Genomic DNA, 22,618 nt, shown 5'->3' with positions numbered 1-22,618 from the left:
TCGGAAGGGCTGCCCAGCCGGCATCTTCTTTTTCTCCCGCCAGCATTCAACATGGTTTAACTCATCTGACCTATAAATTCTGAAGTAACTATTCTAACTTGACCAAATTTTCAGTAGACTGCCAGGGAATAAATATACCCACTTTGAAAATAAGCACGAAGTTGTAAATTGGATAATTATTATTCCGTTTCTATCTAAGCACGCGAAATAGAGACCTTAAAATTGCATTTATTACTCTTCCCTATAATACGCTACTGATTCAGATTAAGGTAACAAACTGCTCAGATGACAAGGTTCAGCAGCATCTCACAGAGCCACGAATGCGCAGGAAGGCTACCTTCCCCGCCTGCTCAAGAACTGTTTGTATCTTAAACAAGGTGATGTGTAACAAGCTACGATGTTCAGGTGATCCCGTTAATGGATCTCCAGTTTCACCTTAAACTCAATCATCGCAGCCTTAAGCGTTGATTGCGTAGAATCCATGCTTTCCCTCTTTTCTGGTATTCTAGGGCAAAGACCTCAGTTTGGCACGGAGCCCCCCCCCTCCCGCCCGCCGGCCGTAGGGCATCTCTCTCCATCTCTCCATCCTCCTTCAATCCCAAAGCCACAAGGGCAGAGTCCGCGAAGCTTAGTAGGGATTTGGATAGAAATCTCAGAGCCCTGAGACACAGTTGGGATAAAGATCGCTGGTGCTTTGGAAAGTGAGAGCGTTTGGGTTTCTCTCCTTAATCGAGTCCTTCTTTCTTGGAGTCCTTTTCCACTGCTCTCTTTTCAAAGCATAGGGGTTATAGGAAAGAGTCATTAAAATATCCTGCTTCAGATAGAGATCGTGGGGCCTTTGACTTGGAACGAAAGACAAACAAACCGAGAACAGATGCTGGTGTCACATTCCCCAGGCTGGGGTAATTCCCCGGGGTCGGGTTCCAGACCATGTCCATGCACGTGAGGTAGGGCATGTTTCATTCCCCTCCACTCCCTTCCTGGGAACTCGGTTGTCACTGTGAGGTTAAAGCTTAAGGCTCAGCCCAGTCCACTCTGATAAATATAAGTGCGGCTGCGGACAGAGGACGGGAGAGAGGAGACCAGGGTGCCAGGGACTGGAGTGCCCCCAGAGCAACAGGAGACCTGGGCTGGCAAGAAAGTCATCGGTGATTAGAAGCCTGGCTGTGGGGGACACCGGCCGTCTGGGGGGACTTGTGGTCACCTGCATGCATCCCCACGTGGATATGGGCTCCAGGGGCCACACCTCGCTGGCCCTGCTTCTAGCACTGCTGCTGCTGCTCCCGGTGAGCTGGGGCAGGGGCCCGGAACCTGGGCTGGGGTCCAAGAGCCCGCGCCGGGACTGAGGGCACAGCTCCGGTTGGCTTTGCCCCTGCTGGGGGGAGGGACCGGGGAGGGACCAAGGAGAGTACTCTGGCCATGCCCTGCGAGGAGGGCAGGTGTCGGGGGTGGGGGGAGAGCCCGGGATCTGCATACCTGTAGTGGGGCATTGGCAGCAGGGCTCCCGAACAGATACAAAGGAGGGGTTTAGAGTCCCAACCTGTTTCGGGCCAGGCTGCAGATGGGCTAAGGGGACTCATCTTAAACTGGTTTATACAGTACACACCATTTTTACTTAGATTTGTGTTGACCCAAACTTTCTAAGGGTACTTCTGTTCACACCTGATGTAAGACTGAGACAATCTCAGCTGTGTATCTGACAGATGATCTGAGCAACCTGAGTGGGGGTGGGGAGGACGTAATTCCCCTGCCCCCACCCCTGGCCACAGCTCAGATGGACGGACAGACGCTGGAGTCAAGGTCAGACATGCTTGCTGCCCTTGTGCGTACCATGGGCCTTACTGTTGTGTGCACTTGACATGCTGCCAGGTCCATGGCTTTCCGTGGACGGGAGGGGCAATCTCGAGGCTACTGTGTCGAGTTCTCTGGAAGTGGATGGCCCAGGGCCAGCTGTCGGTCTGCACTGGGCTGCTTAGCATCCCAGCCCCGCTGGTCCACTGACCTTGGTCCTCACCTCACCTCGTCCTGGACTCTTCTCCGGAGCTGTCGAACTCCGGGGGCCTGGACGCCTCCCCCACAGGTTCAGACAGAGCTGATCTGTGGGGTGGCCTGAGCCTTATGGCTTTAACTTGATTTGTTGAGCCTCATTTTCTTTACTTGGAAATGGAGCTCATATTTGCTCTTCCCTGTCCTGGTGAAGGAAGAGGTGGGCTTGGCCGGTATGCCCATATGTCGGTGGCCTTCTGGTGTTCTAGCCACGGCAAGATGGTTGGCGATATGCATCTGGCGCCCACGCCGCTCCCGTTTATTGGATACTTGCTCTGGACGCCGGGGACGGAGCAGCAAACAAGCTGGGGGAGGGCAGCCCGGGTGTGATGCACACAGTCCAGTGGAGCTCTGTCTCTGACGTGAGCGCCTTGTTCGGCACCAGCCGCTTGGAAATGGAGAATTTTCTCGGTCCCTTTTTGCCATTTCCAGTTGTGACTGTCCTTAACCAAACAGTACGCTCATTGTCTCTCCCATACCTCGTCGAGTCCTGTCAATAGCCTGTTTCTTACCATCAAACCCGGTTCCCCTATTTCTCTTGCTCCTGCCCTGGCCCCTAACTGGGCTCGTCTGAAAACAGAGGTGCATTTCCTCTTCTCTGTTGTATTAGCGCGGGGCCCAGCCAAGCTGGCTCGTGTCTGAGGGTGCGTTGCGTGGGGGCAGGCAGCAGGGAGCGGACTTTGGGTGGTAATTCAGTGTTTGGTGAAAGGAGCTTTAGACTGATTCCAGGAGATCGAGACAGAGGAAAAGAGTGTGCTACAATAGGCATCAGGTGTTTTTAGCAGTCCGCATCCTGGACCCTAACAGGGCAAGAGCTTTCTGCCCAGTGGGTGCTCAGTCCCTTGCTGAATTGTCTCTAAGTAACCCATTCCTTCCCATGCCTTTTGTTAGCCCCAAAGGTGGCTTGCAACCATCTCTGGCATCCGGACCAGGTGTCCACTGCCCCTCCCCTGAGCTCCCTGCTCTGCTGGAGTGCTGTTCTTTCTACAGCAGCTTTCCTCTGAAACCCCACACTCTTGTCGTCAGGCAACATAAAGCAAGTGACAAAGTTGTGGCTCCCCTGCAGGTTGGATCCAGAGTCAATGATAAGCCGCGGAAGGGGAGTCCTGCCCTTCTCATTGGGTAATTTCTGGTCCTGAGGATTCATGAGTCCTCCTCTCTGGGCCGTGGCCAGCTTCCAAGATCAGAGAGGAGGGAGGGTTTAAGAACAAAATTGGACAGTGAGCAAAGTCTGTTATGTTGTCTTTGCTATTTTTTAACCTGGGAAATTCTAAACCGACTTACCTTTAAAAAACTGTCAGCACTGATGCACTGCCTGATTAATTTGCTAAGCCCCCATTTAAGAACAACAGTCAGTGGATTGCACAAGGTGAGGGATGGTGTGGCAGGGGGAGCTGGGCACTTGGCAGGGACAGAGCAGGCTGGACTCTGTCCCGAGTGCCCTGGGCACCCGGTGAGATGATGAGGTCTGCACTTCTAAAGACCACCGGAGCTTCTGTAGAGAGAACACACTTGGGCAGCGTACACACCTCGGGCTGCCGTGGCAAAGTGCCACAAACTGCATGGCTTTGAACAACGGAAACGGACAGCGCGAGGCTATCGTTCATCACACCGTATTGCATATTAGAAAGTTGCTAAGAGAGTAAATCTGGAAAGTTCTCATCACAAGAAAAATAATTCCATAACCATGCGTGTTGACAGACACTGAGTAGACGTAACGTGATCATTTTGCAATATGTACAAATATCAACTCATGAGGTCGTACACCTGAAGCTAACACAATGGCATATGCCAATTACACCTCTGTTTCAGGAAATTCTCCTTGAACGCAAATTTGCAATCCAAAGTGAAATATCTTCAGGAAAGAATTATCTCCACACAGGCTTCCTAGTTCTTCAGCGTCCTCGGCAGACACAAAGCCCTTCTGTCGGTTATCTCCCTCCAACGATGCCATGGCGGCTTGACCAGGCCAGCCTGGACAATACCGGTCCCATGCCCCCGCGCCCAGCACCGCCTGTCAGATGGCATGTGCGTGACCCTTGCAACCAGATGCCCACCTGACACACAGAGTTAGGTGGACGCTGCTGCCAGAGACGCCAGTCTATGGAAAGGTTTCTCCTCTCATGTTATAGAAACATTGTGTGCACGTTTTAAATGGTATCCTCTTTGAACCAACTGTCTAAACTGGGCAGGGATGGGAAATATAATAAGCACCCTTACAAAACCATTTCAGCAAATATAACCTTTTTCTGGTCTTCCTGCAACAGCCAGACGAGATTGCACAATTTGCGAGGCGTGTGTGGCGGGGGGACATGAAACACGCGGAGCGTCAGATGTGCAAAGCTCAGAACCCAGGGCTTCACGTGGCTGTTGGCTGAGCCGTTCAAGTGCTGGCAGAGTGAGCTGAAGGCACAGGGCTTGCGTGTGGAAAGGGCCCTTCAAGTTCTTGTCCACACCCTCCCTTACAGAAGGGGAAACTGAGGCCAGCGATGAGGTGAAACCTTGATGTATTCCTTGTTAGTGGCCTGGGCCACCTGGGAATAGACCTGTGTTGGAAATGGAATGAATTTCTTCATTCTTTTGCAAGAACTGCGATTTTTCTCCATTTTAAAATTATATACGTGGTTAGGCCCTTCATTCAAAACCACCAACACGAATCAAGGAGCATTCAATGTCTGAATAAATCAGAGTTTGAGATTTTGGAACTCCGAGGCTTTAGAAATTCTTTTCCTTTAAGTAAATAGAAATGTAGCCTGTAGCAGGAAACAAATGTCGTCATTATCCTTGACATTAACGAAACAAGACAAGCCGGTGATGTCCCCAGGAGGGTGGCTGGCCACAAGGGAAGGACACACGACGAGCGTGTGTTCATTCCATTAAACTGCTAACAAGCAGTCCATCGGGCAGCTGTGTGCCCTGCAGCAAGGACGGACCCTTGCAAGTTCAAGGTGCCCAGGACCGAGGGGGCTCACTATCACTCACCCTGTCCCGGAGACTGAGGCATGAGTCCTAGAGTAGCAGGTGTCCCAACTTCTTGCTCTCAGGATGCCTTCACATGCGTCGCACTACTGAGAGCCCAAAGGGCCCGTGCTGATGTGGGTTATATTTACCACGATTCACCATATTAGAAATTAAGAGTGGGACATTGGAAGCTTTCCTCAGTTCATTAAAGATAATAAAAAACCCAGTACATGTGAGTATATGTCACATGCTTTTATGAAAAATAACCATATTTTTAAAGAAATTCCAGTTAGTATGAAGAGTGGCACCGTTTTATATTTTTGCAAATCTCTTGTTCTAAGAGAAGATGGCCGGACTCTCCTCTCTGAGTCTGCTCTCAGTCTGCTGTAAGTGTTGTTTAGTTAAAGGACAGGGAGGTATTCTGGCCTCACACACTTACGCATATGGAAAGGGAGGAATATCTGAATGGCCTTGAACAAATAATTGTGGATATCCTTCTTTGATATTACACCAAAACTTGACAAGTGGTATTTCTGAACAATCACTAGCCATATAGAAACTGAACACATCTTGATAAACCTTCTTTGCTCTGTTACATCAAAACCACTGGTCTGTCTGTCTCGCGTTTTGGATGACTCTTCCCTGTGCATGACTTTGGAATATCCTGGGGTAATCATTAGGAAACGCTTGGCTCCCTGAGTTATGCAGATCTTCCAAATGTTGACGAATTTCATTCTACAAAATCAGAAAATCACACTCATTAATATCTCCACTGACATCATCAGAACAATCTTGAAGTATTGGAGAGCTGTCAAGCCCATCATACGACACAAGTTTTCCAAAATTCTAAATTTTGGCTTGAAAGCTTACATTTTATCATTGGCAACATGACACCATCCACGGTTTCTCTTGAAGCGATAGGCTCACGGTCTACCAAGTGCCCAATCCCGAACAACACAGTCTGTCAGTCAGTCTTTCAAGGAAAATGCTCTTCCATAAAAAAGTGGCCTGTTCAGCAGGCGACTCCAACGATCGCCCACGTGCTTTCGCTGAGACCCCACTCCGCTGTGCTTCCTGGGGTTTCGCACCTACGTCTCACCTGGCCACGCAGAGTGCTACAAATGCGCGGGTCGCGGTCGTGCAGGGCAGTAACGTTAGTGACCTTCGCTGCTTCATCAGTTCTCGGGTGACTTCAGAATTGAGTCAATTCACCCAGTACTTCGTTCCTAAAAGCAGCAGGGTTTTCCTTTCCTCCTCCTTGTGCGCGTGCGCAGTGATGAAGATACAGGGATGCTGGTGGCCTTGGTGTTGCAGCCTTCTTCCGGGCTGAGGCCCCAGATACATGTCCCATCGGTGCAGAGGCCATACGGCAAAATTGGCAAACGATGCCCTGGTAGGACTAGGCAAGTGTTTGGCCTTGTGGACTCTGGAAGCGTCAGGGACCCCAGCGGACCACACCTGGACGGCTGCTGCTCCACAGTTTCTTCCTGCGTCTGGGTGTTTATTACCACGGTGTTTTTCTTGAAGTGGAAACAACCAACTGCAAGTAATCCAAATAACCATCCCCAGGAGCATGAATACCTGAATCGTCCTCTGTTCATGTAGCGAAATGGAACGCGGTAGTGAGAACGAGTGCACTAGAGCCGTTGGTGTCAACACACACTCGCACACGCACACGCACACGCGGGTGCTGACATACCGTGCAGAGTCTGTCTCTATGCCAACAGCTTCACTGTACCTGTGTGGCTGTTTTGGGGGGTGGCGGGGAGTTTGTTGAGAGGTAAACTATAAGTAAATAATTCTCGATGTAAATCATTATATAAATGAAAAGTACCAAGTTTCACTGTTCTATTATTATAAGATAGAGTCTCAAAATAAGGAAACAATGACAGAAAAAACAGGGAAAAAAGCCCGCTTGAATCTCTCCACCAGTTAACATTTGGTGCTGTTCTACACGGGACACACACACACCGTGCTCACCCGGAGTAGACAGTTCACTCTCCCATCGCGCTACTAACGGTCACAGCAGCGCCATGGTTTTAAATGTCACTGATATCGGTGGGGCTCTGGGAGAGTCCCTTTGGCTAGTTCTCCTAGAGGAAAAGCACTAGTAAGCATGACCTGAGATGTCAAGAATAGGAAATTATATTTATCAAAACTAAGTAAAGTTCTTTTTCCCCCCTTTTCTCATTCTAGAAGATTCCTGTGTCTTCAGGCAGTTTCTACCTGAGACTGATAAGTATATTTCCTACTAATTCACGTCATTTTTATTTTTAAGGTCAACAGCGTCGACAGCTTTCAACAAGAAAAGGATGATCTTACTGGTCAAACAAAGGTGGGGTTTGGAAGTCACTGTCTTCATAAATCAAGCGAGATCACACTTGACTCAGAGATTTGATTACAAATTCAAGTTTTTAAGTTCCTGGTCGATATTCAGTTTGCAGAAAATAAATTAGTAATTAGATGTGGCCTTTTGGAATCTCAAGGGATTTCCGGAGAATTGCAGAGGTTGCGTTCATGTCTACTAGAATATGAGCAATCTGCGAATGGCAGAAATCAGCCACACAGAGCTAGCCCAGAGCTTTCTCCACACTGTTTTCTTCTTTACGGAGTTAGACCATATTGAGCTTGACATTCTCCCGTGTGTGAACTTTGGACAGCCCAGGGAGGCAGCCATGCTTCGTTATGAGTTCATGCCGCCTTATGAATACTTCCTTCCCATGGCTCTTGTCATCAACTTGTTTTCTAAAGAAATACAGTTGACCTTTGAACAACACGGGTTTGAAGTACATGGTCCACTTACATGCAGATTTCTTACAGGACAGTGCTGTGAGTGTATTTTCTCTTCCTTATGATTTTCTTAATGACAGTGTCTTTTCTCTAGCTGACTTTGTGGTAAGAATACAGCATATAGTACACATAACATACAAAGTATGTGTTAACTGACTGTTCATGTTATCAGTAAGGCTTCCGGTCAACAGTAGGCTGTTACTAGTTAAGTTCTGGGGAAGTCAAAGGTTATACAGGGATGTTTGGCTACCCCAGGGGGGCAGTGCTCCAACCCCGCATTGTTTGAGAGTCAACTATAATTTTTGAAAAGGCTTACATGTGTGTGGATAAAAATTAATGTGGCGAGAAAGCAGCTTTGCTTGTAATAAATAGATGGTTAAACTCTATCCGTGGTCTCTTGACTGGCAAATCTCTGAGCCTGATGTCTGAGTCTGAGTCTCTTCCTGTTAAAAGGGAGAGTGGTAGACGAAGCGTTAAAGACCTAGCAGCACTGAACGGAGATGTTCTCACCGACTATTTCAGAAAGACAGGGAACTAGGAGGAAGTAGCGTCCCCATTCACTCAGCAACCGTGTGCATGTCTGCCATAGGACAGGTGTTGGGACACAGTAGGCAAAGATCTTTAATGTGATCTTTCATAGGATCTCAGGATCCGTGCAAAATCAGTGGGTGGCCCACACCCCAAAGGCTAGAAACGCCTCTACAGTTGTTAAGAGAACAGGCACTTTTAACTTCTAAGCATCGGAGGCTGTTGTGAGGACAGGGGATATAATGCCAGTCAAGTGCCCGTCCGTGCCTGCTACGTTGCTGTCACCGTCTTCCTCACGGCTGTCACTATAATTTCAGGGAGAGAGCCACCGGCCCCTACGGCGAGCCAAGAGAAGATGGGTTATTACCACCCTGGAACTGGAGGAGGAAGATCAAGGACCCTTTCCCAAATTTGTTGGGGAGGTGAGGAAGGCCCCCCCCCATCTCTGACTAGGCACGCCCCCTTTGGCGGGAGGACCGAGTCTTGAAGGGCTGTGTGCCCGGGAGGCCGAGGAGGGTTGTGGGAGGAGGAGTGCTGCACTGGGTTCTAGAACCCACTCTACCTCTGCCTGACTGGGGGGCTTTGGGCAAGTCACTTCACAGGAGCATGCGCTGAGAACATCAGTCCATGGAACAAGGGCTGCTTCCTTCCAGCCTGCTGGCCTGCTCTCTTGGGCCCATGCAAACGTGTTATTTAAAGATAAGGAGATTGCGGTTACCAGAGACTAGGAGGTGGGGGCAAGAGGGAGATTAAAAAAAATAAATTACTAGAAAGCAAAGCCATGGCTACCAGGGTGGGAGGGGAGGAGGTCATGGGGGCTTATTGTGTGAGGGGGCAGAGCGTCAGTTTGAAACGATGACAAACGCTCTGGACACGGGTGGGGGCGGCGTCCGCGCAACAGTGTGAGTGCGCTTAGTGCTGCCTGCCTGCACGCTTAGAAATGATGAAGATAGTGCGTTTTATGTTGTGTGTATTTTACCACAATAAAATGGAAACGATAGGAAGATTGTATCAGAAGTTCTGTTCTTGTGGAGGCTTTTTGAAAGTTGGAAGATCTGCCCACAGGGAGCCTGTGGGCAACAGGCAACAACTGGATGGGGCTTGAGTTTCCCACAGTCCCCACCACTCCCTGTCGTCTCCCTCCGAGGACAAAGCCGTCCCATGACTGTATTGGGATGCTGGAATTTTGGCACATGGCCCATGTCATTTCTTTCCATGACACTCCTGACCCTCTGGACCTGTGAATTACATACTGAGTGACCAGGTCCCTACAGCACTAACATCCTACGATTTCTGGAGAAAGAAATTAAAATAATTTCTATTTTTGCAGTGTATATAAAAATAGTAGATACCTTGAAAGTTTTCAAGGCTCAGTGGTTAAAACTATCTACTCCTAAGAGTCGGGGGGACACGGTGGGCTCACCGTGCAGACGCACCACACCCTTGCTGCCGGAGTCCCGTATCCACCGTGTAGTACGGTCCATGATAGTACCTACATTAAAGGGTTGTTTTAGAGATTAAATAGTCTAGGGCAAGTGAGGTGTATAGTCAGCTGGCTCATTCTAAGCCCTTTCTAAATGTTAGCTGTGTGAGGTTCCTCCTCTCTCCCTGAAGGGATCACGCATATTAACACATCGGTGTGGGCTCTTCCGGATATTTCGCTACAGTCTCACCAAGGTGAGTCCATATTGACCAAATGGGACCGCACTCCACTATCGTTCTGCAAGTTGCCTTTCCGGTTCACCAGTGAGGCACGGCCCGCTTTCTGGGGCAGAGCATGTACGTCCTGCAGACTGGGGGCCCGTGCCCCATGAAGGGGGTACCGCGCTAGGATTCTTTCCCTTGGGAGGGATGTGTGCGTTCTTCCTGCTTGTTCACTGTGACAAACCTTGTTCCTGCATCTTTGCATGACTCTCTGTTTCTTTCGGATAAACCCTCAGATGAGTGGTGGCGAGGTATGGAGCTTTAAAAATGCCTTTGAATCCTAGCCTTGATCTTCGGCATGCCTTGTGGTTTATTCTCACTCTCTTCTCCCCGCCCCCTGTTTTTTCCCTCACAGCTCTTCAATGATATGTCTCATAACATGTCATTAATATATTTAATCAGCGGACCTGGTGTGGACGAATATCCGGAGATTGGTTTGTTTTCTATAGAAGATCACAGGAACGGAAGAGTGTACGTTCACCGCCCTGTCGATCGAGAGACAACCCCGTCTTTTACGGTACCTAACATTTGATACAGTCTCAGCTTGGCTTTACTGCAGAGCTGTTGCAGGAATATTGTGTTCGGCAGGCATTAGTTAAGCTGCCACGTGCCATGTCGTGGGAGACTGCATATTATATACGGTGGCAAGCCTAAAAAGTATGCATAGGCAGAGAGGCTAATTTTGTGACGTTCTTTAAAGTTCTGGACTCTGTGATGACGTGTGTGAACTGCTACAGATCTTCCTTCTAATGACCGGACTCCCAGCACGATCAGGGTATCTGGAAGCATTTGGGGCTAGAGCTATAGAATGTTGATAAAATGGGCTAATTTGGTTTTTGATGAGTCACCGTTGACACGTGCGGACAGAAGCTACAACAGACCCCATAGTTGCCTAATAACTGATGGACGCGCAATTATGTACCGGTGTCGGCTTGTTCTCGTGACTCCCTGTGTTCTTTAGGATCTCATAACCCCACCACCATGGTCTACTCTGAATTTGAAATCCAGGTTCTAAACCAGGAAAAGAAGCAAGAGGTAAAATGCCTGAACCCCGTGGTGGTGTATTAGGCTGCCGGGCCGCCCCTTATGGGGATGACCAGGACACCAGCCTTTGTTATGTTTTGACTACTGCTGGAAGCTGAGCTTGGTTCTCGCGCCTGCTTAGCGGTACATTAACTCCTTCAGGGTAGCAAAGAACATCACAAAGAGGCAATTTATATACCTTTTCTCTACTGACCTCAAAATATTTATATACATAATAAAATAGATGCCCTTAACTCATTGATAGGCTCTGAATCTCTAGTTTTTAAGCAGGGAGAAAGTCTCACTGAACTCCGGGAAGTCTTGCAGAGATGACTCTGCCGGTCGTCACTATATTCACATAAACCTTTGCCTCGTCTAGTGAACGTGCGGTGTCTGTTAGCAGCAGGAACATAGAGCGGTCCGACGGGGACCCCGGGCAGCTCTGCTAAATCTCGAGTGAGCAAATAGATCCTGAGGGATCTTGTGAAAATGTAGGCTTGTTTCCGTAGGTCAGGGTCGAGCCCAAGACTCTGCATCTCCGCCCAGCTCCCAGGAGAGGGTGCTGCCGCTGGTCCACAGCAGCCTTGCTGAGTGCTGAGGGCCGGGGACAAACAGCAGTGGGCGTGACTCTTGCAAGGACGGAGCAAAACATTTCGTGCTTGTGGTCTTTGTTTCGCTGTTGTTTTTTGGTTGCTGTTGTTTGTTTGATTTTAACAACTTCACGGACGTTTCAAGGGTTGGCTTTCATGAGGTTTAATAGGGGACTTCTTGCGGGAAGCTGATAATGCCTAAGCCAAATCCATGAGAGTGTTTCCTGACACACGAGGCCCACATGGAAAAGCTTGGCATGTCACACAGAGGCCCCAGGGAACAGTTAAAGCAAGTGGGGAAAATGTGGGAATATGAGCAGCGTCCCCATGGGTCCTGCTCCATCAGGATCTCCAAACCCTGTGCTTGGACCTGCCGAGGGAGCTCAAGCCTGCAATCAGAGGCCCCCCACCATGATCACAGCTGTCGTTTTACACCAAATTCGGAATCACTTGCTAGCTGGCCCCTCATTTGACCGTGAACTTCCATGAGGGAAGACACAGGGTGGGGATTTGAAGGCGTGCCCCCACCCCATGGCTCTCTGTCTCATGACCCTGGTTTGCTGTCTCCTTATTACTTCTCACCACCTGAACTGTATGCCTGAGGCCTGTTTGGTTCTCTGTGGGTGGCCAATCTCCCCACTGAAACGCAAGTTCTAAGAGGGGTAAGTGTCTTACTGACTGCCATTACCCCTGAGTCAGGAATAGGGCTCTGAACATAGTAGGTTTTCAGTCGATTATGTTGGATGAATGAAAGAGCACAGCAGAATGTCGTCTCTGCTTCCAGGGTGTTGTGGGTTAAATTGTGTCTTCCAAAAAGATGGGTTCAAGTCCTACCTCTGGTACCCATGAATATGACCTTATTATGGTATGGGGTCTTTGTAGATGTCGCCAAATTAAGGTGAGGTCATACTGGATTAGGGTGGGTCCTAATCCAGTGACTGGCATCCTTATAAAGGGAGGGGAACTTGGACACAGAGGACAGAGGGGAGAGGGCTGGAAACAGAGACTGGGGTGACACATCTGCAGGTAGAGGACACCAGGATTGCTGGCAGCCCCCCAGCAGCTGGGGGAGAGGCTCAGTCTCCAGAGGGAACCAGGCCTGCTGACCCCAGTTGTGGGTCTAGTCTCTAGAAGTGTGAGAGAACACATTTTGTTGTAAGGCACCCAGTTGTTGCAGCGGATATAGGAAACTAGCAGGCAGGGGTTACCATACTCGCCAGGACGACAAGAAACAGGCCGATGAGAAGATTAGCGGCTGCGGAAAGTGGGATAAGCAAGAGTCACAGAAACACCACCGGGGCCGGGCCTCTCGCTCAGCCCCCTGCTTCTGCACAAGGGGTCTTGGCCGTCCATAAAGCCAGGACGTATGAGAAACAAAGTCAGCCCAAGGGTTGGCAAAAAGACATTCCCAGCAGCACTGCTGTGCTCTTGGAGGATAGTGAAGGAGTCACGAGAATTAGCCGGAACGTAGAAAAACTTGTGTTTGGGAGGTGGGGGTGGGGTGGGGAGGGCTGCCGTCTTGTGAATCCGCAAGCCTGCAAGAATGCAGTGACACCAGCTGAGAATTGCCGGAAGATTTAAGACACAGCTGGAAAGGGGGAAAGTCTGACTTGTTCTGTGTAGGAGTCTCATCTGTTTCTATCAAAATATGCTCAGTTTCATCAGATACAAATACACTCAGGAAAGTCATTCTTCTATATTCCTCGAAATAACCATTTGTAGGTCTTCATGGCAACGCACGCATCTTTGCCTACTTGAAACCTGTGCATACAGGTGACTTCGCCTTGTGTGTTTGGCATTTCCTTCCGTGTGCTTGTCTGTGGTGAAGAATACAGGTCCTGCACGTGTCATTTCCGTGGTCATAGGCCCCTCCACCATGTCACCGCACTGTGAAGTGTCATCCAAGGATCTAAGTCTTAAGGCTATCACAGAAGGCTGAAAACCCTTTCCAAGTGCAGAAAATATCCATGACATTTCCTGTCTCCGTCACAATTCCGAGTCCCTGGAAATTCTCAGCATCTTGCCAAAGAACAAGCAGCACTTGCGCCTCTCAGGCATCTAACAGAACTGACGGTCTCCGATGTAGCTTTTAGGATAATAAATGGAATATAAATTAATAAACATAAAACAAACATGTGGTTCTTATTTTTAAGTGGAAGGATTACGGCTGGCGCCGTGTCGGAGCCAGAGGTCCGCATGATCAGGGAGCAGAGTTGTGGCGCAGTCATCAATTATGGAAGGGCATGTGGAAATGGTGTGTGAGAAAGCCAATTTGCTTGCATAGAAATTTAAAAATGTATGTTGGATTCCCCGGAGCAGACCAGTGCAGTGGGCTTGAGAGGAGAGGAGACAGCAGAACCCGGAGAGCCTGGGGCCCAGGCCACCATTGTAAGACCCCTGGTGGGACCACCATGGTGGGTGCCAATGCATGGATGCCAACAAGCCTGCAGGAAAGAGGCCCAGGCAGGTGGGTGAAGCAGAGACCTTGCAGGCTCTGCAGAAAGGGGTGGAGAGGTTGCTGCCGGAAGCTGCCAGGGTGCTGAGACCTCCGGCTGAAGCTGCCTGCTCTGGGCTCTGTGTGGCTGTGGAGGGGAGTGATGGTGTAGGCAAGTCTACACCTACTTGGACTTGAATCTGGGCTGCACTGAGTGTGGACAGCCATGGAACCTCTCCATGGCGCACAGTGGGACGCCAAGAATACCTCCCTCTAGGGCTTCTGCGAGGAAGGAAGGAGGTGATCTATGTAGGAGCTCAGTCTTGGGCCTCCGTGAAGCCACTTCTCCTGGAATAAACCCCGGGTTTTCTCGGTGTCCCCCAGCAGGGCTCTGTACTTGCAAGGAGACAACCCTTAAGAAAGCACTGTTCCCAGAGTGGACGGTTGTCTGCCTGGAGAGCTCCTCCCGGCCATGTCACCCCTTCCCACTCCTTTTTCTGGGGCTCTGAACTTCTTCTGTCTTGGCACTGACTCCCCACAATCTCTTCAGTTTTCAACAAATAAAATCACTGTTTATCCTCGAGCAACAGATTCAGTGGCAAGTCACATTAGACTTACTTCGATATATACGTTATGTATATTATATAATATAGGTATTGGGGTGACAATATGTAATAATTATTGGGGTGCCAATAATATATGTAATATATAGCATATATTACATATATTGGGTGGCTCAGTTGGTTAGGCATCTGACTCTTGATTTCAGCTCACATCATGATCTCAGGGTCTGAGATCGAGCCCCAAGTCAGGTTCTGCACTCAGCGGGGAGTCTGCTTGAGCTTTTCTCTCTCTCTCTTTTTGCCTCTCCCCCCTCTGGCTCTCTCTCTCTCTTTCAAATAAATAGATGAATCTTAAAATATATATATATACATATATATATATATATATATGTATATATATGGCACTCACTTTGGCAGCATGTAGACTAAAATTCAAATGATACAGAGAAGATTAGCATGGCCCCTTGCGCAAGGATGGCAGGCAAATTTGTGAAGCATTCCATATTTAGAAAAACAAAAATAAATAATATATATGGTTGCCCACTTTTTATTTTGTAAGTAGGGACTTTTTAAAATTAATAGACTTTCTTTTTAGAGCTCTTTGAGGTTGACAGAAGAGGAGAGTGCAAAGTACAGAGTGCCTGCTCCCCCTCTCTCCCTCCCTGCCCCGCCCAGTTCCCTCTCTCGCTAACATCGTGCGTTGGCGCAGGACAGTTTTGACAGTGGATGAGCCAATGCGATACGTTATTATTAACAAAGCCCAGAGTTCACATTAGGGCTCACTTTCGGTGCGGCAAGTTCCAGGGTTTGGACAAATGTATATGACTCGTATCCACCCTGGTAGTATCACACGGAGTATTTTCATTGCCCTAAATTCCCCTGCGCTCCCCGTTATCCATCCATCCCTCCTTCCTGAGCCCTCGGCAAGCGTGACCCTTTTGCTCTCTCCATACTTCACCTTTTCTGGGATGTCATATGGTTGGAATCATGCAGTGTGTATGTAGCTCTGTTCAGATTGGCTTCTCTCACTTAGCAATGTGCGCTGAGATTACCCCATGTCTTCTTAGTGCTGAATAATATTCCACTGTCTGGATGGACCACATTTTATCCATTCACCAGGTGAAGGACACCTTGGTTGCTTCAATGTTTGATGATTATGAATAAAGCCACTTTAGACATCTACGTGCAGGTTTTTGAGTGGTCCTAAGTTTTCAGCTGTTTTGCATAAATACCAAGGAACATGATTGCTGGTTTGCATGGTAAGAGGATGCTTTGTTTTGTAAGAAACTGCCAAAGGAATGAGGAATTATTTGCCATCTGTATATCTATGGAGAAAAAGATATTTGTCTGTTCAAATCCTTTGCTTATTTTTAACATCTGAAAATCAATTTTAGCAAGGTCCCAGGAAATAAAGTTAATATATAAAAATCAGTTGTATTTGTATATACCAGTGATGAATAATTGAAAATCAATATTTTAAAAACTGTATCATTTATAATATAACCAAAACAAATGAAGTGCTTAGGCATAAATCTAAGATCTGTGTAGGATCTGTTTACTCAAAACTATAAAACACTAATGAAAAAAACCAAGGAAGACCTAACTGAATGAAAAGACAGACTGTATTTATGGATTGAAAGATCGAGTATTAAAGGTATAATTTTTCCCAAACTTATCTATAAATTCTGCTCAAGACTAATCAAAAGACTAGCAGAACTTTTCATAGATCTCAGCAAGCTGATCCCAAACTTTATGTGGGAAGGCAAAACACCTTTTGGTTTTGTTGACTTTGTTTTGCTATTTGAACTTGACTGATAATATGTGTTTATCTTTCTTATTTCCTTCTCTTTGAGTTTAATTTGTTCCTTTTTTAAAGATTTATTTATTTATTTTAGAAAGACAGAGAGGAAGGGCAGAGAGAGAGAGAACCCCAAGCAGACTCACTGCTGAGCACAGAGCCCCCATACAGGGCTCGATCCTATGACCCTGAGATCGTGACCCAAGCCAAAATCAAGAGACTGACGTTTAACCAACTGAGCCACCCAGGCACCCCAATCTGCTCCTTTTTTTAAGGTTCTTAAGAAATTAAAGCTAGAAGCCTAAAGTATTGCTTTGAGATCTTTTGAGAAGAAAGACTTCCCACTGCATGTTTGAGATGAGCAGACCCTCCTTCTTCAAGCGCAGAAGTGACACCACTAACCATTTAGGAACCCACGACATGTCAACAACTGGGCTAGTTACTTTCAATGTTTCCTTTCCCCAAAGCGTTCAAGTGTCTGCTCTCCGCAGTGTCTCAGCAGTATTGGTTAGTGTCTATATTTCTCACGACAGCGCCGACAGCAGAAACCTGGCTACGTGTATCCGGGTAGAGAAAGTGAGATCAGAACCTGATCCTAACTAATGTTTGCTGAACACCTTGTCTGTGCCCGCACTGTGCTCAGTCCCTGGGGTCACGTGGTGAAGGACAGTGATGAGATCCCTGCCCTCAGAAACTTTCTGGCTAGTGCAGGAGAGGATGCAAACGTGCGATGGCATTAAGGTGTAGCATGACATCAAGTAAAGGAGCCTGCGACATTAACACAGAGCTCTGCTTCCCAGGTCTACTTTGATGCTGTGGATCGCTCGACAAGAAAGGTCATGGATAATTCCTTGATTTTCAACATTAGGATCAGTGATGTAAATGATCACGCGCCCCAGTTCCCCGAGAAGGAATTCAACATCAGTGTGAAGGAGAACCACCCTGCAGGTGCGTGTGGCGGGGGGTAGGGCTTCTCTCCCCTCTGGTCCTCTCTGGTCCATCTGCTTCGATGTCCATGTGCTGCTTGATCCTCGTTGTCTTTAGGAGAAATTTTACTGTTCACAACCTAACGGTGGCAGGCTCCGGTTTTGAGCAGAATGCTTGGAGGTCTGTAAGCGTCGTTTTGTATTGGGAATAAAATGAGGTGGAAATTGTGTCTGTTGGAAGAGCTGATATGTAAAGACCAAAGTAAAATAAATCAAATGCACTGAGGGAGAAAGGCAGAGCTGAATGGTGCCTTCCTGAATATCTCTGTAAATTTCTCACCAGTAAAATGGCAACGAGATGACATCTGAAGTTTCTGAGCTTTAGATTCTGTGGGTCTTTGAATCCAAACCACTCTCACTAGAATGTGCATCTATTTTAATAACAGAAAAGCATGATTTATTTCACAAAATAGTCTTAAGAAAATTTGGAAAATTCCAAGAAATTAAGACTGAACTAGAAAGCATATTTAATACTTCCAATTAGAGATAAGCACCATTAATGTTTTAGTTTATAATCTTTCAGTATCTTTCTTTGAATTTTATATGTATGTGCATGTACACACACTGTATATTTATCTATGTGTATGTATTCCCTGATTTTATATATAATTACTAATGCATTTTTCATCTTTGTCATAATGCAAAATATATATGGGCGTATATTAAATGTTTGCAAATGTATGGGTGTGCTTTTTCATATGTGCATATATATGAATTTTTTTCTAAAAGGGCAAATTTACTGTTTGTAACCTAACAGTGTTCTCCTATAGCATCTCATTGTGTAATATTTTATTTCATGGGTGTGCTTTAAGGTTTTTTTTAAAAACTAATCTCCTATTGTTAGACATTTATGTGCTATTCCCACTTTTTGTTATCTTCACAAAATATGCTTCAGTGAACATATTTGAGCTAAATCTGTGTCCACTGAAGCATGATCTACTTGGCATAATTTAGAGGAGTAGAACGTCTGGTTCTGACTGCACACACAATTTAAGTGTTCCGCTTTACGCACCTGCCAGCAACATCTGAGGGGCCTGGCGCAGGGTTCATCTTTGATTGTTAAGTGCTTGCCCGTGTCGATAGGTTTCTTGTCCATCTCTGTGTATCAGATACTTGTTCCTTTCTTTGTCCATTTCTGTTTGTGTGCTTGTCATTTTTCTTCTTGACTTTAACCTTCTCATCCTGTATTTAAAATGTTTATGTCTGCCATATATGTTTTAAATGTGTTTTCCTGGTTTGTCATTTCTTTTTAAATTTTGTCTATATGGTTCTTTTTGGCACACATTTAAAAATCTGTCTGATCTATCAACTCTCTCCTTTATGTCTTCTGCATTTGCAATCGTGATTAGAAAGTTCTTGTGACTATTTGGGGGCACCTGGGTGCCACAGTTGGTTAAGCATCTGCCTTTGGCTCAGGTCATGATCCCGGGGTCCTGGGATTGAGCCCCACATTGGGCTCCCTGCTCAACAGGGGTCTGCTTCTCCCTCTCCCTCTATGCGTGCTCTTTCTCTCTCTCTCAAGTAAGTAAATAAAATCTTAAAAAAAAAGAAAGTTCTTGTGACTATTTAAATATACCCTCTCTAACATAACATAATAAAATTTAAAAAAAACCCTCTTTATTTCTTATAGTATGTCTATAGTTTGATTTTATATTTAAATATTTAATCCATTCTGGTGGATGCCTCAATGCCATTTAGCAAAGAATCATCATTCTATTGGTTTGATAGGCTGCTTTTGGTCAATAGTAACTGTTAAAACAATTCTTTCCAGGTCAACCTATTTTCCAGATATTAGCAGTTGATTTGGATGAAGAAAATACCCCAAATTCTCAAGTCCTTTATTTCCCTATTTCTCAAATGCCATCGCTGAAAGAAAGTGGCTTCCAGATTGACCGTACTAGTGGAGAAATACGACTCTCAGGATGCTTAGATTATGAGGTTATGTGGATTTTATTATTTTAAAAAAATGAAATGTGTTCTCTATCTTGGGGCCCCAGACTTAGGATTTCTGTTTGTAGTGGAAAACCCTCTGTGGCTAAGCTTGCTATTGAAATTGCTATAATGGATTTTTACTTTATTAATACTTCCCTTTGCTGTATTTGAAGGGCTTGACTGTTCTTTTCCTTCCCACATAGATGGCTCCGCGGTTTACACTACTAGTTGGAGCGAAGGATTTGGGAGAACCTCCCCTGACATCCACAGCCACGGTTCATGTGAACGTGCAAGAAGGCAACAACCACAGGCCCACATTTACCCAGAAGAACGTAAGACACCTGGGCTGCCTCAGATGCCATGTCCCTGCATAAATGGCGCCAAGCCCTAGGCTCAGTTTTGCTGAGGGAATTCTCCATAGCACCCAAGATACATGTCATTCTCCAAGGACACTTAACCTAGATGAAGACATCAACCATCCTGATATAGAATCTTTTAATAATAGACTTGCGAACTTATGTTTCTTTTACTGTTTTGTGCCAGAAACTGTGCTCAGAGCTTTCACACGCATGCTTTCATTTTGAATTATTGGGACTCACACACGATTCTGTTTTATAGACAAGGACACCGAGGTGCAGGGAAGACAGAGAATCCATGCTCACGCTACGTGGAGGTTTCTCAATTCCGCACTATTTACGTGGGATGGGAAACTCGTTGTTGTCGGGCCAGGGAGGCCGCCCAGTGCACTGTAGGATGACCTCTGCCCACTAGATGCCAGGGGCACCTCCCAGTTGTGACAGCCAAAAATGTCTGGAATGTCCCCTGGGGGCAAGTTTGCCCCCTGGGGTGAGAATCTAGACCTGAGCTCTTCATGCAACATTTGGAGTTCTAGAACAGGGAAGATGAGCAGGTGGGCTCTGGCTGAACCTTACTCAGCTTACCTGATTTATATATCATGGTTCCATATGGGATTTCACATGCTACCAATCCCCATGCTTGAAGGAAGCATTGAAACCCACTGGTCCGGATCATTTGGAAATGGCACACCACTTGAGATATGCAAGATTGCTAAAAACACTCAGGATTTGTTTCCTATTTTATATTTTTTGCTCTTCCATATGCATTTTTAAAAAGAAAAATACACATTTTACTTCCTTCTCCTGACTTCTCAGTGAGACCTTTCCCGATGACCTAGTTAAATCTCCAACACAGTACCCAGCTCCTCCTCCCTGTCCCTGCCCAACACACACACACACACACACACACACACACACACACACACACACAGACACACACACACACAGACACACACACACAAAATCATCTGCTCCCTGGGGATGAAGTTTTGCAGATCCTGTTCACAGCACCTAAGACAGAATCTGGCACATTGTAGCCTTTGTTGAATATTAATAAATGCTACAAACAATTATTTTCAAAAAGTATTGTTTGAAAAAAAATTTAAAAATCGTATAGACAAGGGGCACATGGGTGGTTCAGTTGGTTAAGTGTCTGACTTATACCTCAGCTCACGTCTTGACCTCAGGGTTGTGAGTTCAAGCCCCACGCAGGGCTCCACACTGGGCATGGAGCCTACTTAAAAAAAAATCTTAAAAAAATATATAGAAAAAAGCTGAAATGTTTTCATATGAAAACACCTCACCAAACTGTACAGAATAAGTGAAACATATTGAACCTTGTTTTGAAATCCTTCTCTGGCTGCGTGAAAAGCTCTGCTCTCAAAACTGAGGGTGGGGAAAATAAACCCTGTTGCCATGTAGTCGTCAAAGAGAAATTATCTTGTCACCAAAAGCACCGAATAACAAGCAAAGATCTGCACGTGTTAGAAAAATGATTGCCTTAATCTGAGTCACCACAAGTTCGATTTTAGAAGAGCTCGGTGTTTTCAGCAGCATAACCCAGGATGGGCATTATTATCTTAAAGATTCTTAGAAAAATAGTGCATTGCGTTAGATTTAAGAGGGCTTTTAAAGTTACTCCTCTGTTGACACAAGTGACAGGGAGAAGGAACAGATGCTTGTGCCGGGTCACGCCCAGCCCCAGATCACTTGAGGTCAAGTTCAGCAGCAGGGGAAACAACATACCCGTGTTCCTGGGCCAAGCACTTACATTTTCTTTCTTGCTTTCTTTCTCAATTGTGTGTCTTTATCTCCGTGATGTGGGCATGACGGTTGCCTCTCCCAGTACAGGATTCAGATTTCTGAAGGCTGCACAAGCCAGAGTGTGTTACGTCTCCTGGTCCAAGACGGTGACTTGCCATTTACATCAGCTTGGAGAGTAAAATTTCGCATACTGAATGGCAACGAAGAGGGGCATTTTGACATTTTCACTGACCCCGAGACCAATGAAGGGATCTTAAATGTGATCAAGGTAAAGCCATCGGGGAAGGCGCACCTGCCAGGTGGGGCTGCCGTGTTGGGGCCCCTCTCCGCAAGAGTCCCGATAGCGAGATGGGAGCTAGCATCCGGGAATGCCCGCTGTGTGCCAGGCACGTGAGGTGTGGCGTGCTGTGTGTCCCAGTGGCGCCCAGTGAGGAGGGCGGGCTGTGTCCAGATCGCCAGCTGCCGCAGGCTCTTGGCCCTTTTGACTTTGTGGCTCCTCCCACCAAAATAAGACCAATACTGAAAATTACTTTTGACATAGTACCAAGTTCTTCAACATGGAATTTTTTCTGTTTGAGACAAAATAGATTTATATAGGTCCTAAAATGTTAATTTTTTTTCTGATGTGATAAAATATTTAGGGCATTTTCTCTAATCCTGAGAATTCATTTTTTTCCTTCTGACTTTAAAAGACATTAGAAGGTGTGCATGGACCCCTAAAAGCCTCTTGGGACCCTGGCATTTTGCCTGCTGTGCCTAATGAGGAGCTGACCCTGCTGAAAAGTATTATTTTCTCCTTTCACTGATGAGGAACCAAAGCCCAGAGAGGTTGGGTTGTTTTCATGAAGTCACACAGCTGGAGGAGGGGTTCTGACTGAGGTGTTCTGACTCCATTGCTTTTAGTCTTGGCTGCTCGCAGCTGGACCCTGGCGTGACCAGTGCTCTGGTGCCATGCAGGCGAGTCAGCCTGGGGATCAGGTTCAAAGACAGGCCTGGGGTCTGTAGGCCTGGGCTCCTGCCTGTCAGAGGAACAAAGTGCGGGGTGATGCCTGTGGGCCCCAGCCATGAGGTGAGCAGCAAGTCTCTGGGTATTCGATAACAGATGCCTGGGATTGAACATCTCAAATATTCCTAGCTTTTCAG

The 22,618-nt window shown here is 46.8% G+C and overlaps 1 protein-coding gene and 1 non-coding gene across 2 annotated transcripts in view; both read left to right on the top strand.

Moving 5' to 3' along the window:
• The first annotated feature begins 1,226 nt into the window (after positions 1-1,226).
• Positions 1,227-22,618, top strand: part of CDH26 (cadherin 26) — a 39,388-nt gene continuing 17,996 nt past the window's right edge. The window contains exons 1-8 of the mRNA XM_044385602.2: positions 1,227-1,286; positions 7,286-7,342; positions 8,643-8,747; positions 10,385-10,546; positions 17,238-17,385; positions 19,195-19,361; positions 19,559-19,687; positions 21,558-21,743. Coding sequence (XP_044241537.2) covers positions 1,227-1,286; positions 7,286-7,342; positions 8,643-8,747; positions 10,385-10,546; positions 17,238-17,385; positions 19,195-19,361; positions 19,559-19,687; positions 21,558-21,743 — 1,014 coding nt within the window. The remainder of the gene's footprint in view (positions 1,287-7,285; positions 7,343-8,642; positions 8,748-10,384; positions 10,547-17,237; positions 17,386-19,194; positions 19,362-19,558; positions 19,688-21,557; positions 21,744-22,618) is intronic.
• LOC113258841 (U6 spliceosomal RNA) lies at positions 15,041-15,148 on the top strand. The gene has a single exon (XR_003317365.2). It is a non-coding gene; the product is annotated as a U6 spliceosomal RNA (small nuclear RNA).

Source organism: Ursus arctos, unplaced genomic scaffold, assembly GCF_023065955.2.
Source record: "Ursus arctos isolate Adak ecotype North America unplaced genomic scaffold, UrsArc2.0 scaffold_16, whole genome shotgun sequence".
NCBI classification, from domain to species: domain Eukaryota; kingdom Metazoa; phylum Chordata; class Mammalia; order Carnivora; family Ursidae; genus Ursus; species Ursus arctos.
The sequence above is the reverse complement of the archived record's forward strand: the minus strand, read 5'-3'. Positions and strand labels throughout refer to the sequence as shown.